We start from the raw sequence: 14534 nt of genomic DNA, 5'->3' as shown, positions 1-14534 counted from the left end.
TATTTGGGGTGGGTTTTGACTGCAGTTTATTTATAAAGGCAGTTCCAAATGAAAGCAGACATTAGATTAAAACTGACAGTGAGATGCCAAGTGTTTGCACAGAGAGGCCAAAACCACTTACCTGTGCCTGCACTTGGGATTCAAGCATCCATTAGTGTGTGTGGTACTATTAGGCTGCAGGAAACAGGAAAGCAAGCACCATTCCACATTGCCTAATACCGCTGATTCCATTATCTTGATAGATCCCCATTAGCTTGTTTATTTGGATAGGAGCCACCTAATTTTCTGACAATCCTTCTAATCGGGAGGGGCAGCAGGAAAGCTGCGATTGTTCCCCTTTTCTCTTTAGAGTAGAAAAGTTTAAGAGGAGATTTAATCAAGGTGTTCAAAATTATGAAGTGATTTGATAAGAGTAAATAAAGAGAAAGTGTCCCCACTGGGAGGAGGGTCGGTAACCAGATGGACACGGGCTGAAGGTAGCTGGCAAAAGAACCAGAGAGGAGGGGAGGAGAAATTTTATTTACGCAGTGAGTTGCTGTGATCTGGAACGTGCTGTCCAAAAGGGTCTGGAAACAGATTCAAGGGTAACTTTCAAAAGGGAATCTGATAAATAAAGTATTCAGGACTATGGGGGAAAGAGCAGGGGAATGGGGCTTATTAGATAGCTCTTTTAAAGAGCCAGTACAGGCACAATGGGCAGAATGGCCATGTGCAATGTATCATTCTATGGCCCTGTTAATTCCTGGGGTAGGATTTTAAAGGAAGTGGGGAAGGAAACATAGAAGTTCAGGGTTCTCCAGCCAGACACAGCGTGAGTGATAGGCTTGCCTCCCAGTCAGACCAGGAATACACTAGCAAAGACTGCAGCCCAGGAGCAGTCAGTCTTCTTGCTGCTGGGGTAGAGAGATCACAAGAGGCATGCAGTGGGGGTTCCAGGGTGGCTTGAATGGTCAGGGGAGGAGTGCTGTCCTGGCGTCAGAGAGAGACCGAGGGCAGAGACTGGGAGGTCAGGAGATAGCTGATGATCTGTTCTGTTGAAGGGTCATGAGGACTCGAAACGTCAACTCTTTTCTTCTCCGCCGATGCTGCCAGACCTGCTGAGTTTTTCCAGGTAATTCTGTTTTTGTTTTGTTGAAGGGTCATGAGGACTCGAAACGTCAACTCTTTTCTTCTCCGCCGATGCTGCCAGACCTGCTGAGTTTTTCCAGGTAATTCTGTTTTTGTTTTGGATTTCCAGCATCCGCAGTTTTTTGTTTTTATCTCAGTGATTGCGTGGGGTTCACTGATCACGTGATGCAGAGTGGGGAACAGTTTAGCTTGGGGGTCCCGGGGAAATCATTCCTGCTTCTCCTGGGCAACAAGCAGTGCTGGGTGGACACTGACCTCTTCCACACAACAGCCACATAATCCTTTTTTTAATTCCTTCATGGGGTGTTGGTGTCACTGGCTAGGCCAGTATTTATTGCCCATCCCCAATTGCCCCTTGAGAAGGTGGTGGTGAGCTGCCTTCTTGAGCCGCTGCAGTCCATGTGGTGTAGGTACACCCACAGTGCTGTTAGGGAGGGAGTTCCAGGATTTTGACCCAGCGACAGTGAAGGAACGACGATTTATTCCCAAGTCAAGGTGGTGATTGACTTGGAGGGGAACTTGCAGGTGGCGGTGTTCCCATCTATCTGCTGCCCTTGTCTTTCTAGCTTGCAGTGGTCGTGGGTTTGGAAGGTGCTGTCGAAGGAACCATGGTGAATTCCTGCAGTGCATCTTGTAGATGGTACACACTGCTGCTGCTGTGCGTTGGTGGTGGAGGGAGTGAATGCTTGTGGATGGGGTGCCAATCAAGTGGGCTGCTTTGTCCTGGATGGTGTCAAACTTTTTGAGTGTTGTGGCAGCTGCACTCATCCAGGCAAGTGGGGAGTATTCCATCACATTCCTGACTTGTGTATTGTAGATGGTGGACAGGCTTTGGGGAGTCAGGAGGTGAGATACTCATTGCAGGATTCCTAGTCTTTGACTTGCTCTTGTAGCCACAGTATTTATAAGGCCAATCCAGTTCAGTTTCTGGTCAATGGTAACCCCCAGAATGTTGATAGTGGGGGATTCAGTGATGGTAATGCCATTGAATGCCAAAGGGCAATAGTTAGACTCTCTCTTTTTGGAGATGGTAATTGCCTGGCACTTGTGTGGCATGGATATTACTTGCCACTGGCAGCCCAAGCCTGCTATACTTGGACGTGGACTGCTTCAGTATCTGAGGAGTTGTGAATGGTGCTGAACATTGTGCAATCATCAGCGAATATCCCCTGACCTTATGATGCAAGGAAGGTCATTGATGAAGCAGCTGAAGATGGTTGGGCCGAGGACACTACCCTGAGGAACTCCTGCAGTGATGTTCTGGAGCTGAGATGATTGACCTCCAACAACCACAACCATTTTCCTTTGTGCTAGGTATGACTCCAACCGGTGGAGAGTTTTCCCGATTCCCATTCACCCTAGTTTTGCTAGGGCTCCTTGATGTCACACTCGGTCAAATGCTGTCTCGATGTTATGGGCAATCACTCTCACCTCACCTCGGAAGTTCAGCTCTTCTGTCCATGTTTAAACTGATGCTTTAATGAGGTCAGGAGCTGAGTGACCTTGGCGGAACCCAAACTGAGCATCAGTGAGCAAGTTACTGCTAAGAAAGCGCCACTTGATAGCACTATTGATGACCCCTTCCATTACCTTACTGATGATGGAGAGTAGACTGATGGGGCGATAATTGTCCGGTGGGATTTGTCCTGCTTTTGTGTACAGGACACACCTGGGCAATTTTCCACATAGCCGGGTAGATGTCAATGATGTAGCTGTACTGGAACAGCTTGGCTAGGGGCGCAGCAAGTTCTGGAGCACAATTCTTCCAATACTGACTAACCTGTATCCTATCTCCAATTTTCCTCCTTTCCCCCGGTATCTTGCAAGCAAAATGTCTATCCACCACAGTCTTGGAAAGTTCCATTTAACCCTAGTGTTGTGAGGAATTCCACATTTCCACAATCATAACAGAATAGGTTACACTTGAGAGAGTTTATATGGAATGCTAAGATCAACAATCATACAATGTAGATAAGGTGCAGAGAATATAGACGTTAACATGAAAAATTATTAAGCGGTGGAAATCATGAACACAGTATGTTTGTCAACACAGCAGCGAGGGATAAACAGGCAACACTCAATGTGAAGACTGGTAACACTCAACATGGAGAATGTTAACTCTCCAGATGTAGACAGGTAACTATCCACATGGAGACAGGTAACACTGGACATGGAGATGGGTAACTCTCTACGTGGAGACAGCTAACTCTCCACAGGGAGACAGGTAACACTGGGCATGAAGACAGGTAACTTTCTGTAGGCAAGTAACACTCAAAGGGAGACAGGTAGAATTCCACATGCAGCCAGATAACAGTCAACAGGGAGACAGGTAACACTCCACATGACGATAGTTAACTGTCTGCATGGAGATAGGTAACTGTCCACATACAGACTGGTAACACCCTACGTGGATACAGGTAACACTCGATAGGGAGACAGGTAATGATCAACGGGGGCAGGGGGGGAGCTTACACTCCACATGGAGACAGGTTTCAGTCAAGAGGGAGACAGGTAGAATTCCACATGGAGGCAGGTAACAATCAACATGGGGACAGGTAGCTCTCTACATGGACAGAAGTAACACTCCACATGGTGACAGGTAACTCTCCACATGGAGACAGGTAACACTCCACATGGAGACAGGTAACACTCCACATGGAGGCAGGTAAGTCTCCACATGGAGACAGTTAACACTCTAGAGGAAGACAGATAACACTCCACATAGAGACAGGTAACTCTCCACATGGAGACAGATAACATTCTAGAGGGAGACAGGTAACTCTCCACATGGAGACAGGTAACATTCTAGAGGAAGACAGGTAACACTGAACATGGAGACAGGTAACTCTCCACATAGAGACAGGTAACTCTCCAAATGGAGACAGGTAACTCTCCACATGGAGACAGGTAACTCTCCATGTGAAGACAGGTAACATTTGAGAGGAAGACAGGTAACTCTCTACACGATGACAGGAATACTCCAGAGTGGGAGAGGGTGTTGGAGGGCAGAAGAGATCCATGTAGTCCATATTGGGAATTTAACAGGACAACCTAATCATGCTGCAACTAAATTTCACCCCAAATGACTTCCTCACCCCTTTTCACTTCCTCTTCAGCTCTAAGTCTTTCCTTCCTCTCATGCGCCTATCATCGCCCTCAATTTCCGCAATTCTGTGACCACCAATGTCTCAGTTGGGATGCCTTTTGTGAACATTCTCTCTGTAACAAGATTTACAACAATCTGAAATTATAAGCATTTGGAATTGAAGACACTGCGGGCAGTCTGCATTCAGTCTGGGAGTGGTCAGAAACACTCTGGGGATGAAGCAGTCTTCTCACAGCAATCCAGAACTCATTTGTGTGAAATCACTTAGCCAAAACCACTCCATTTATCTCCAATCTTTATTGTGAGAGCAGCAATATCTCTTGTGTATCCTTCACGGGACTGTCAGCAGACAAAGGCTCCTAAAACTGGTAGGTGGATGTTTTAAGGAATCATTTCAGGTTTTAGCTTTCAGTGCTGGAATATACAGTGTCCAGCAGCAGGAATTTAACTTGTGATTTCTGCCCATATCCCACTGTAAATCTCTGGGTGTGAGTTTGAGTTGTTGCCATCATTCTGATTGAAGAAATTCAGTAGCCGCTCAAAAATCTGCAGCACCTGTGTCTTCAACAGACTGTGGCATAGGGACAAACTTAAACATGAGCGCAAGATGTAACCAGCCCCCGGACACAGTGAGGAATTGTTGAGTGAATTCAGTGATTCCACAGGGAGTCAGGCTCAATATGGGTGTGAGGGGCAGGTCTGAAAGAGCTCTGTAACACCAACTCAGTGATCTATCGGAAGAGGAAGATCATTCAGCTGCTATGCCTAGCCACCCTAGTTATGCCTGTCTTTTTGTGGGGTGTGTAGAACATTCTTTGATCCAGTGCTACTCAGGTGATATATTTCCAAGTCAGGAAAGTGAGTGACCTGGAGGGGAACTTGCAGGTGGTGGTGCTCCCATGCATCTACTGCCCTTGTCTTAAGGGATATGGGGAAAAGGTGGGTATGTGGAGTTGCGTTGCAGATCAGCCATAATCTCACTGAATGTCAGAATAAACTGGAAGATCTCCTCCTGTTCCTATGCCAGTATACATGGTATATCTCTACTGCCACCATGTGGATAAAGCTCCCTGTACCCCTGGTGCTCTTGCAGTGCCTGCCTTCAATGGGCATGGAACTGCAGGTACAGGAGCTGCATTGTGACGAGTAAGCACCATTACAATTGGGAGTTGAGGGGATTGATTCACAGTTAATGCACAGGGTCTTAGTGCCTTGGGTGTTATCTGTTCCATTGTCCAACAATCAATATATCAGATGGAGCACACACCAATGCCCTAAGTGATCTAGTCTTCAGGCACTGTGAATTATATCATTGACATACGAATATATGAACTAGGAGCAGGAATAGGCCACTCAGCCCTTCAAGCTTGCTCTGCCATTCAATAAGATCATGGCTGATCTGATTGTAACCTCCCGCCTAACCCTGATAACCTTTCCCCACCCCCTTGTTAATCAAGAATCTATCCAGCTCTGCAATAAAAATATTCAAAGACTCTGCTCCTACTGCCATTTGAGGAAGAGAGTTCCAAAGACTCGTGGCCCTCTGAGAGAAAAATAATTCTCTTCATCTCTGTCTTCAATGGGCGATCCCTTATTTTTAAACAGTGACTCCTAATTTTAGATTCACCCACAAGAGGCAACATCCTCTCCACATCCATCCTGTCAAGACCCCTCAGGATCTTAAAGACTTCAATCAAGTCACCTCTTAATCTTCTAACCTCCAGTAGAACACATTTAAATATCAGATTGCATATTTAATGACAGTGAGTGGATTCCTAGAACATTCTCATTTACAGCAAGTTACATTTAGTTATTGAATTATGTAGAATTTTACAGCACATAAAATGTTTCAGTCCAACTCCACACAATCCTCCCCCACCACTCTGTCCCAGCCTATCAACATATCCTTTCTCCCACATCTACTTATCTAGCTTCCCCATAAATGCATCCATGCTTTATGCCTCAAATCCTCCCAACGTTCCACATCCTCACCACTCTCTGGACAAAGAAGTTTCTCCTGAATTCCCAATTGCATTTGTCAGCAACTATCTTATATTTATAGCCCCTATTTTTGGTCTTCCCAACAAATGGAAACATCTTCTCTGTGCATACCTTAGTAAATCCTTTCACAATATGAAAGAGCTCCATCAGAACTCTGTGGTGAGTAACTCACCTCCTGACTCCCCAAAGCCTATCCACCATCTACAAGGCACAAGCCAGGAGTGTGATGGAATACTCTCCACTTGCCTGGATGAGTGCAGCTCCCACAACACTCAAGAAGCTCGGCACCATCCAGGACAAAGCAGCCCACATGATTGGCACCCCATCCACAAACATTCACTCCCTCCACCACCAATAAACATTAGCAGCAGTGTGTACCATCTACAAGATGCACTGCAGGAACTCACCAAGGTTCCTAAGACACCACCTTCCAAACCTATGACCACTACTATTTAGAAGGACAAGGGCAGCAGATGTATGGGAACACCATCACCTGGACGCTCCCCTCCAAGTCACTCACCATCCTGACTTGGAAATATATCGGCCGTTCCTTCACTGTCACTGGGTCAAAATCCTGGAACTCCCTCCCTAACAGCACTGCGGGTGTACCTACACCACATGGACTGCAGCAGTTCAAGAAAGCAGTTCGCCATCTTCTCAAGGGCAATTAGGGATGGGCAATAAAGCCAGGGTCACCCATATCCCATGAATGGATTTTTAAAAAACCCTCTAAAGAGAACCTCAGCCTCTTCAATTCTTCCTGATGGTTATAACCTCTCAGTTCTGGTATTATCCTTTGAAAAATGCCTCTAAATCCTTTCTATAAATTGGAGATCAGAACTGTGCACAGGGATCCATTTATGGTTTAGCCAAGGTTCTATACAAGTTTATCATAACTTCTCTACTTTTTAGTTCACTGAAACGAATCCCAGTTTGTTTTATTGATAGTCTTACTAACTTGCATTGCTATTTTTAGGGATTTCTGTACCTACATCCCCCAGATCACTCTGCTCCTCTATTCCATTTATTTTCCAATCTATATATACCCTCGTTATTTTTGCCACTAAAATGCGCCGCCTCACCCTTATTTGTATTGAAGTTAATTTGCCATCTGTTAACCGCTGCTGAATTCATCTTCCTTCTCTGCCTCTCTACAGGGACGTTGCTCAATGGGGCTGAAGAGTCCAGTTGTCGCCGCTATCATCGTCTTATTCATCAGTGTGATCACCGTTGTGACCATCTCCATATTGCAGCAGCTGAAAAGGGTTGCTCTTCCCATTGGGCTCAAGGTGCGGCGTGTATTTCAGTGGTCAGCAGAGCTCGCTTATTCACAAGTGACCCCGGGGGAGTCGGGCTGCCACCGCCCCCCCCCGTCTAGTTTTAAGCAGGTGTCATCGTGTAAACTTCCTTGTCCGTCCTGGCAACCCCCACCTTTCCACAGCCAGTCAGGAAGTAGACAGATCCTTTGTTAACTGAGTGGATGAGTCTTTTTCTCAGTCTTTCTGATGAGGTGTTGAATCCTGTGGCCCTGTCTGCTCTCTTAGCTGTAAAAGATCCCACAGCACTATTTTGAAGAAGATCAGGGGAGTTCTCCCCAATGTCCTGGCCAATATTTATCTCTCAATCAGCATCACAAAAACAGATTATCACATGACCACGGTCTAATAATATCTAACGATCACATAACTATATCTTACTCTGGTCTAACTGTATCCAACTATGACCTATCTTTTCTAGTATGGAATCGTTTTTGATGCTGGAGCCTCCGGTACAACCGTTTATGTTTACAGCTGGCCAGCAGAAAAGAGGAATAACACTGGTATAGTCAGTGAGAAACACCTGTGTCATGTCGAAGGTACGAAATTCAAATCCAGTTGAAGTATACCTTCCGCTAATTAAAGGGGTCACTTCATTAACACCATTTATAGAATTATAGAGTTATTGTGGCTCTGAAGGAGGCCATTGGTTCATCGGGTCAATGCTCTCCAGAGAGCAATCAAGTTATTCTCATTCCCCTGTTGCTGGGTAGAAAATTCTTCCTCACATCCTCCTTACATCTCTTGCCCTTAAATCTGTGTCCCCCAAAGCTGTGTACCTTCAGCCAATGGGAACAGGTTTTCTTAGTCTGCCTTATCTAAACTTCCCATCGTCATCACAGACCCAATCTTTGCTCCAAGGAGAACATCCCCAGCTTCTGGAGTCCATTCTGGTAAATCTCCTCTACACAATCTCAAGGACCCTCACATCCTTCTTAAAGTGTGGTGACCAGAACTGGTCAATTCTCTAGCTGTGGCCTAACCAGAGCTTTATAAGAGCTTTATAGAGCATACCTTCCCTACTTTTCTACTCAATCCTTCTGTATATGAAGCTCAAGGTCCCGTATGCTTTGCAAACTGTTCTCACTATGTCCTGCCAACTCAAGGAAGTATGAACATGAGCCCCCAATGTCCCTCTGTCCCTGAACATGCTTAGAATTGTGCCATTTAGTCTATATTACCTCTCCCTACTCCTTCTGCCAATGTGAAAGCATGATGAGATAAAGAGAAAAATTATGCAGCTCTTAAAAGGCTGCTGGTCAGCCTCCAAGTTGTCCAATACTGAGAGTAAGAGGTGTAAAGACAGAAAGAACAGCTACTTCTTCTAGGTGGCACTCTAGCCTCTAGGCCAGGTGGATATGGGTTCGAGACCCACTCTGGAGACTTGAGAACAAAATCCAGACTGACACTCCCAGTCCAATACTGAGGGAGTGCTGCACTATCAGGGGTGCTGTCTTTCAGATGAACCATTAAATCATGGCCCCAGCTGTCCTCTCAGACGAGTGTAAAAAAATTCCTGTGGCTCCATTTCTGAAGGAGAGCAGGAAATTTCTCCCTAGTGTCCTGGCCAATATTTACCCCTCAAATAACATCACTGCTGGCCTTGCACCATCAACACTTTTGTCAATTAATCTCTCCTGCCTTCCACCCTATCACAGGCCTTCCCTCTTTTAACTGTCACCCCGTCTCCCCTTCCCCTGACTCTGTGCTTTTTTTAAAACCTGTTACATCTCATATTTCTTTCCAGTTCCGATGAGAGGTCATCGACCTGAAACATTAACTCTGCTTCCCTCTCCACACAGATGCTACCAGACTGGCCAAGCCTTTCCAGCATTTTCTGTTTTAATTTTGCTGAAAGAGAACAGATTATCTGAGTCATTATCTCATTGCTGTCTGTGGGATCTTGGTACATATGAACAAACATACAAACGAGGAGCAGAAGAAGGCCACTCAGCCCCTCGAGCTTGCTCCGCCGTTCAATAAGATCATGGCTGATCTGATAGTAACCTCAGCCCCACATTCCGTTTACCCTGGATAACCTTTGGCTCCCTTGTCAGTCGAGAATCTATCTACATCAGCCTTAAAAATATTTATTGGCCCAGCCTCCACCGCTCTCTGGGAAAGAGAGTTCCAAAGTTTCATGACCCCCCTGAGAGAAAAAGTCTCTTCTCATCTCCATTATAAATGGGAGTCCCCTTATTTTTAAACCACGTCCCCTGGTTCTAGTCTCTCCCACAAGGGGAAACGTCCTCTCAGCATCCACCCTGTCAAGTCCCCTCAGGGTTTTATGCTTCGAAAGGATCGTCTATCAGTCTCCTGAACTGTAGGCCCGCCGTCCAAACTTTCCTCATAAGGTGATCCCTCCCCCTCACCCAATCTTGCTGTGCTCAAATTGTCTGCTGCGTTAGCTATGTTACAGTAGCGACTACACATCAAAAGAATTTCATTGGTCGAACAAACGCAATTTCTGTCTTTATCATTTGTGTGATTCCCCCACATCCACAGGACCAGACGTTTCCAGCTATGACAATGAACCCACGCAGGCAGCTCACTCACTGCAAAAGTGCCTCAATGAGACCGTGGAAGAAATCCCAGAAGAAAAGCATAACTCCACCCCTGTCTACTTTGGAGCTACCGCTGGAATGCGACTACTCCAGTAAGAGTATAAGATTATTTATTTGCTTATTCAAACAATTTGTATCCCTGAAACGGACAAAAAATTGCAGGGCTGTTGAGGTAGGGTGGGGGAAAGAGAAAGGGGCAAATGGGATGGGCAAGCTCTTTCAAAAGGCTGGCACAGGCACAATGGGCTGAATGGCCTCCTTCTGTGCTGTATACCAGGACTTCACCAAAACATAGGGCTGGGGACCTTTTTTTTTTGCTCTGGTGGGGTGAAAGCTTTTTAAGGAGATTCGTGGAAAAAGCCGTGTCCTCTTCACTTCAGAGAACAGTTACAGCAGTGTGACCCTTACAGCACTGGGCTAGTAACCCAGAGAATGTGAGTTCAATCCCCACCATCATGTCAATTTCTGGCTGAGTTTTTAGTCTCCCCCACTCCCCGCCCCCCCAACCCCTTGTATTTATTTGAAAGCCTCGGATTTTAAAATCCTCACCCTTGTTTTCAAATCCCACCATGGCCTCATGCTCCCTATCTCTCTAATATCCGGATCAGGAATGCACTGCCTGAAAGAATGGTCATGGAAGCAGGTTCAATATTAACTTTCAAAAGGGGATTTGGATAAGTACTTGGAAAGGAGGCATTTGCAGAGGGCTCCGGGGCAAGGGCAGGCGGAGTAAGAACTAAAATAAAAGCAAAATACTGCAGATGCTGGAGATCTGAAATAAAAACAGAGAGTACTGGAAAAACTAGCAGGTCAGTCAGCACATTTGGAGAGAAACAGGGTTAATGTTTTGACTCCATTTTAACTCTTCTTCGGACTGAAGAGAGGTAAAAACGTGATGGGTATTATGTTGTTGAAAAAGGGGGAGGGGCAGGGGGAGCAAAAGAGAAGGTCAGGGATAGGTTAGAGAGTGAGGAAGATTAAATGACAGAGATGTCTTGGAGCACAGGCAAAGAGTGTGGTAATTATAGTATTAAAGAGACAAAGCCTGATCAGAGGAGGTGTTAATAGCAGAATAAAGGTCAGCACTGTCTGAAAGCAAAATAGCAGAATATGTTATTAACAGAATAAAGACCAGCACTGTCTGAAAGCAAAATAGCAGAATATGTTATTAACAGAATAAAGATCAGCACAGTCTGAAAGCAAAACCATGGGAACACGATACAGACTGGCACTTGGGGGGGAAGGTATTCAAAATGGAGGACAGAGTTCATGGTCTGCAGTTGTTGAACTCACTGTTGAGTTCAGAAGGTTGTAAGGTGCCTAATCAGAAGATGAGGTGCTATTCCTCCAGCTTGCATTGGCCTTCATTGGAATATTGCAGCAGGCCAAGGACAGGAATGTGAGCGTGAGGGCAAAATGGCGAATTGAAATGGCAAGCAACAGGAAGGTCAGGGTCATGCTTGCGGACTGAGCGAAGGTGTTCCTCAAAGCAGTCACCCAGTCTGTGTTTGGTACCCACAATGTAGAGGAGACCACATTGTGAGCAACGAATACCATAGACTTAAATTGAATGAAGTACAAGTGAATAGCTGCTACATCTGGCAGGAGTGTTTGGGGTGTTGGACAGTGAGGAGGGAGGAGGTAAAGGTGCAGGTGTTACACCTCCTGTGGTTGCATGGAAAGCTGCCATGGGAAGGGGATGAGATGTGGGGGGTGATAGAAGAGTGGAACAGGGTGTTGTGGATAGAATGGTCCCTTTGTAATGCTCACAGGGGGTTGAAGGAAAGGTATGTTTGATGGTGGCATCATGCTGGAGTTGGCAGAAATGGCAGAGGATGGTCCTTTGAATATGGAGGCTGGTGGAGTGGCAAGTGAGGACAAGGGGATACCCTATCATGGTTCTGGGAGGGAAGGAAAGGGGTGAGGGCAGAAGTGCCGGAAATGGGTTTGACACGGTTGAGTTCAACAACTTCAGACCATAAACTCTGCCCTCCATTTTGAATTTATTTCCTCTAGTGCAGGTCTGTACCTTGTCCTCATGATGTTGCTTTCAGACAGAGCTGACCTTTATTCAGTTATTAAAACATTCTGCTATGTTGTTTTCAGACAGCGCTCACCATTATCCTGCTATTAACACCTACTCTGACCAAAGTTTGTGTCTTTAATGCTATCATTACCATTCCTTTTGCCCGTGTTCCATGACACCTTTGTCATTTTATATCCCCTGCTCTCTAACCTATCTCTGACCTTCTCTTATGCTCACTCTGTCCCACACCACCCACCCCCCACCCTTTTCAACAGCATAAAACCCATCACATTTCTACCTCTCCTCAGTTTGGAGAAGAGTCATATTGGGCTCAAAACATCATCTCTGTTTCTCTCTCTCCACAGATGCTGCCAGACCTGCTGAGTTTTTCTGGAATTTTCTGTTTTAATTATTGGAGTAAGGACTAATTGGATAGCTCGTTCAAAGTACTACCATGGACACAATAGATTGAATGTCTTTTTTCTGCGTGGTATGATTCTATTAAGTAGCTGAGGCTAAATCAGTCCACTGTATCTGATGTACAACGTATGTAATTCTCTAACTCTGGCTTCAATTCCTCATTCTTTCCATGAAACTGTCAGGTTAGAGAATGCAGGAGCTGCAACCATGATCCTCTCAGAGATTAAAGATTACCTCCGATCTTCACCATTTGATTTTAAAGGCACCCAGGTTATTTCAGGGAAGGAAGAAGCAGTCTATGGATGGATTACAGCAAATTATTTACTGGGCAATTTGCTTCAGGTTTGTCAAGGTTACATTCTTGAAGTATGGCCTGTTCTGGGAGAATCATGGGGAAATTGTCGCAGGGAAATTGCTGGAATCTGTTATTAAGGAGGCTATGGAGGGGCACTTGGAAAATCTCATTGCAATCAGGCAGAGTCAACATGATTTTGTGAAAGGGACATCATGTTTGACTAATTTATTGGAGTTCTTTGAGGAAGTAACAAGCAACTTGGATAAAGGGGAACCTGTGGATGTGCTGTATTTAGATTTCCAGAAGGCATTTGACAAAGTGCCACATCAAAAGTTACTACGCAAAATAAGAGCTCATGGTGTAAGGGGTAAACATATTATTATGGGTGGAGGATTGGTTAGCTAACAGGGAGCAGTGGGTAGGGATAAATGGGTCCTTTTCAGGTTAGGGAATGCAGTGTCACAGGGATCAGTGTTGGAACCCGACAATTTACAATCTATACCAATGACTTGGATGAAGGCACTGAATGTATGGTTGCTAAATTTGCTGATGACACAAAGATAGAAAGTAAGTTGTGAATAAGACAAAAGGAGGCTGCAAAGGGAGATAGACAGGTTAAATGAGTGGGCAAAAACTTGGCAAATGGAGTATAATGTGGGAAAATGTGAACCTGTCCGCTTTGGCAGGAAGGATAGAAAAGCAGCATATTATTTAAATGGAGAGAGACTGCAGAAATCTGGGTTGTCTTGGGTCCCTTGGTACATGAATCAGGAAAAGTGAGTATGCAGGTACAGCAAGTGATTAGGAAGGCAAATGGAATGTTGGCTTTTATTGCAAGGGAAAATGGAATATAAAAGTAGAGAAGTTTTGCTACAGTTGTACAGGGTGTTGGTGAGACCACATCTGGGGTTCTGTGTACAGTTTCTTATTTAGGAAAGGTATAAATGCTTTAGAAGCAGTTCAGAGAAAGTTCACTCTACTGATATCTGGGATGTGGTGGGGGGGTGGGGTGTGTTATCTTATCAGGAAGGGTTGGACAAATTGGGCTTGTATCCATTGGATTTTAGAAGATTGAGAGGTGATCTTATTGAAACATAAGATCCTGCGGGGACTTGACAGGGTGGATGCTGAAAGGTTGTTTCTCCTTGTGGGAGAGATGAGAACTAGGGGACACCATTTAAAAATAAAGGGGTCTCCCATTTAAAATGGAGAGGATAAGAATTTTTTTTCTCCGAGGTTTGTGAGCCTGTGGATCTCTCTTCCCAGAGAGCAGTGGAGGCAGGGTCATTGAATATTTGTAATTTAAGGATGGATAGATTCTTGACTAACAAGGGAGCCAAGGTTTATCGGGATTAGGCAGAGTTGAGGCTGCAATCAGAGCAGCCATGGTTTTATTGAATCATGGAACTGACTCAAGGGGCTGAATAGCCTACTCCTGCTCCTAATTAATATCTTCGTATGTATGTAATCACTTTGCCCTTGTCTGCTGCTGCGCTCTCCCTCCCTGTGGAATGTGACTGCAACCAGCAGACAGACACGGAGCTGTCCTTCAATATCTGCCTCAATAGTTCATCCTAATGGTTTGAGCCAAATGCTGACTGCTGGCAAAGTACTCCATTGGAAAAGACCTTGAATTTCTATAGCGCCTTTCACCACCTCAGGATGTTCCAAAGTGCTT

The 14534-nt window shown here is 45.2% G+C and overlaps 1 protein-coding gene across 1 annotated transcript in view; it reads left to right on the top strand.

Moving 5' to 3' along the window:
- entpd3 (ectonucleoside triphosphate diphosphohydrolase 3) overlaps nt 1-14534 on the top strand; it is a 44541-nt gene that overhangs the window by 15473 nt on the left and 14534 nt on the right. The window contains exons 3-6 of the mRNA XM_041190229.1: nt 7393-7524; nt 7973-8090; nt 10057-10207; nt 12744-12903. Coding sequence (XP_041046163.1) covers nt 7393-7524; nt 7973-8090; nt 10057-10207; nt 12744-12903 — 561 coding nt within the window. The remainder of the gene's footprint in view (nt 1-7392; nt 7525-7972; nt 8091-10056; nt 10208-12743; nt 12904-14534) is intronic.

The sequence above is a fragment of the Carcharodon carcharias genome, chromosome 6, assembly GCF_017639515.1.
Source record: "Carcharodon carcharias isolate sCarCar2 chromosome 6, sCarCar2.pri, whole genome shotgun sequence".
Lineage (NCBI taxonomy): Eukaryota > Metazoa > Chordata > Chondrichthyes > Lamniformes > Lamnidae > Carcharodon > Carcharodon carcharias.
The sequence above is the reverse complement of the archived record's forward strand: the minus strand, read 5'-3'. Positions and strand labels throughout refer to the sequence as shown.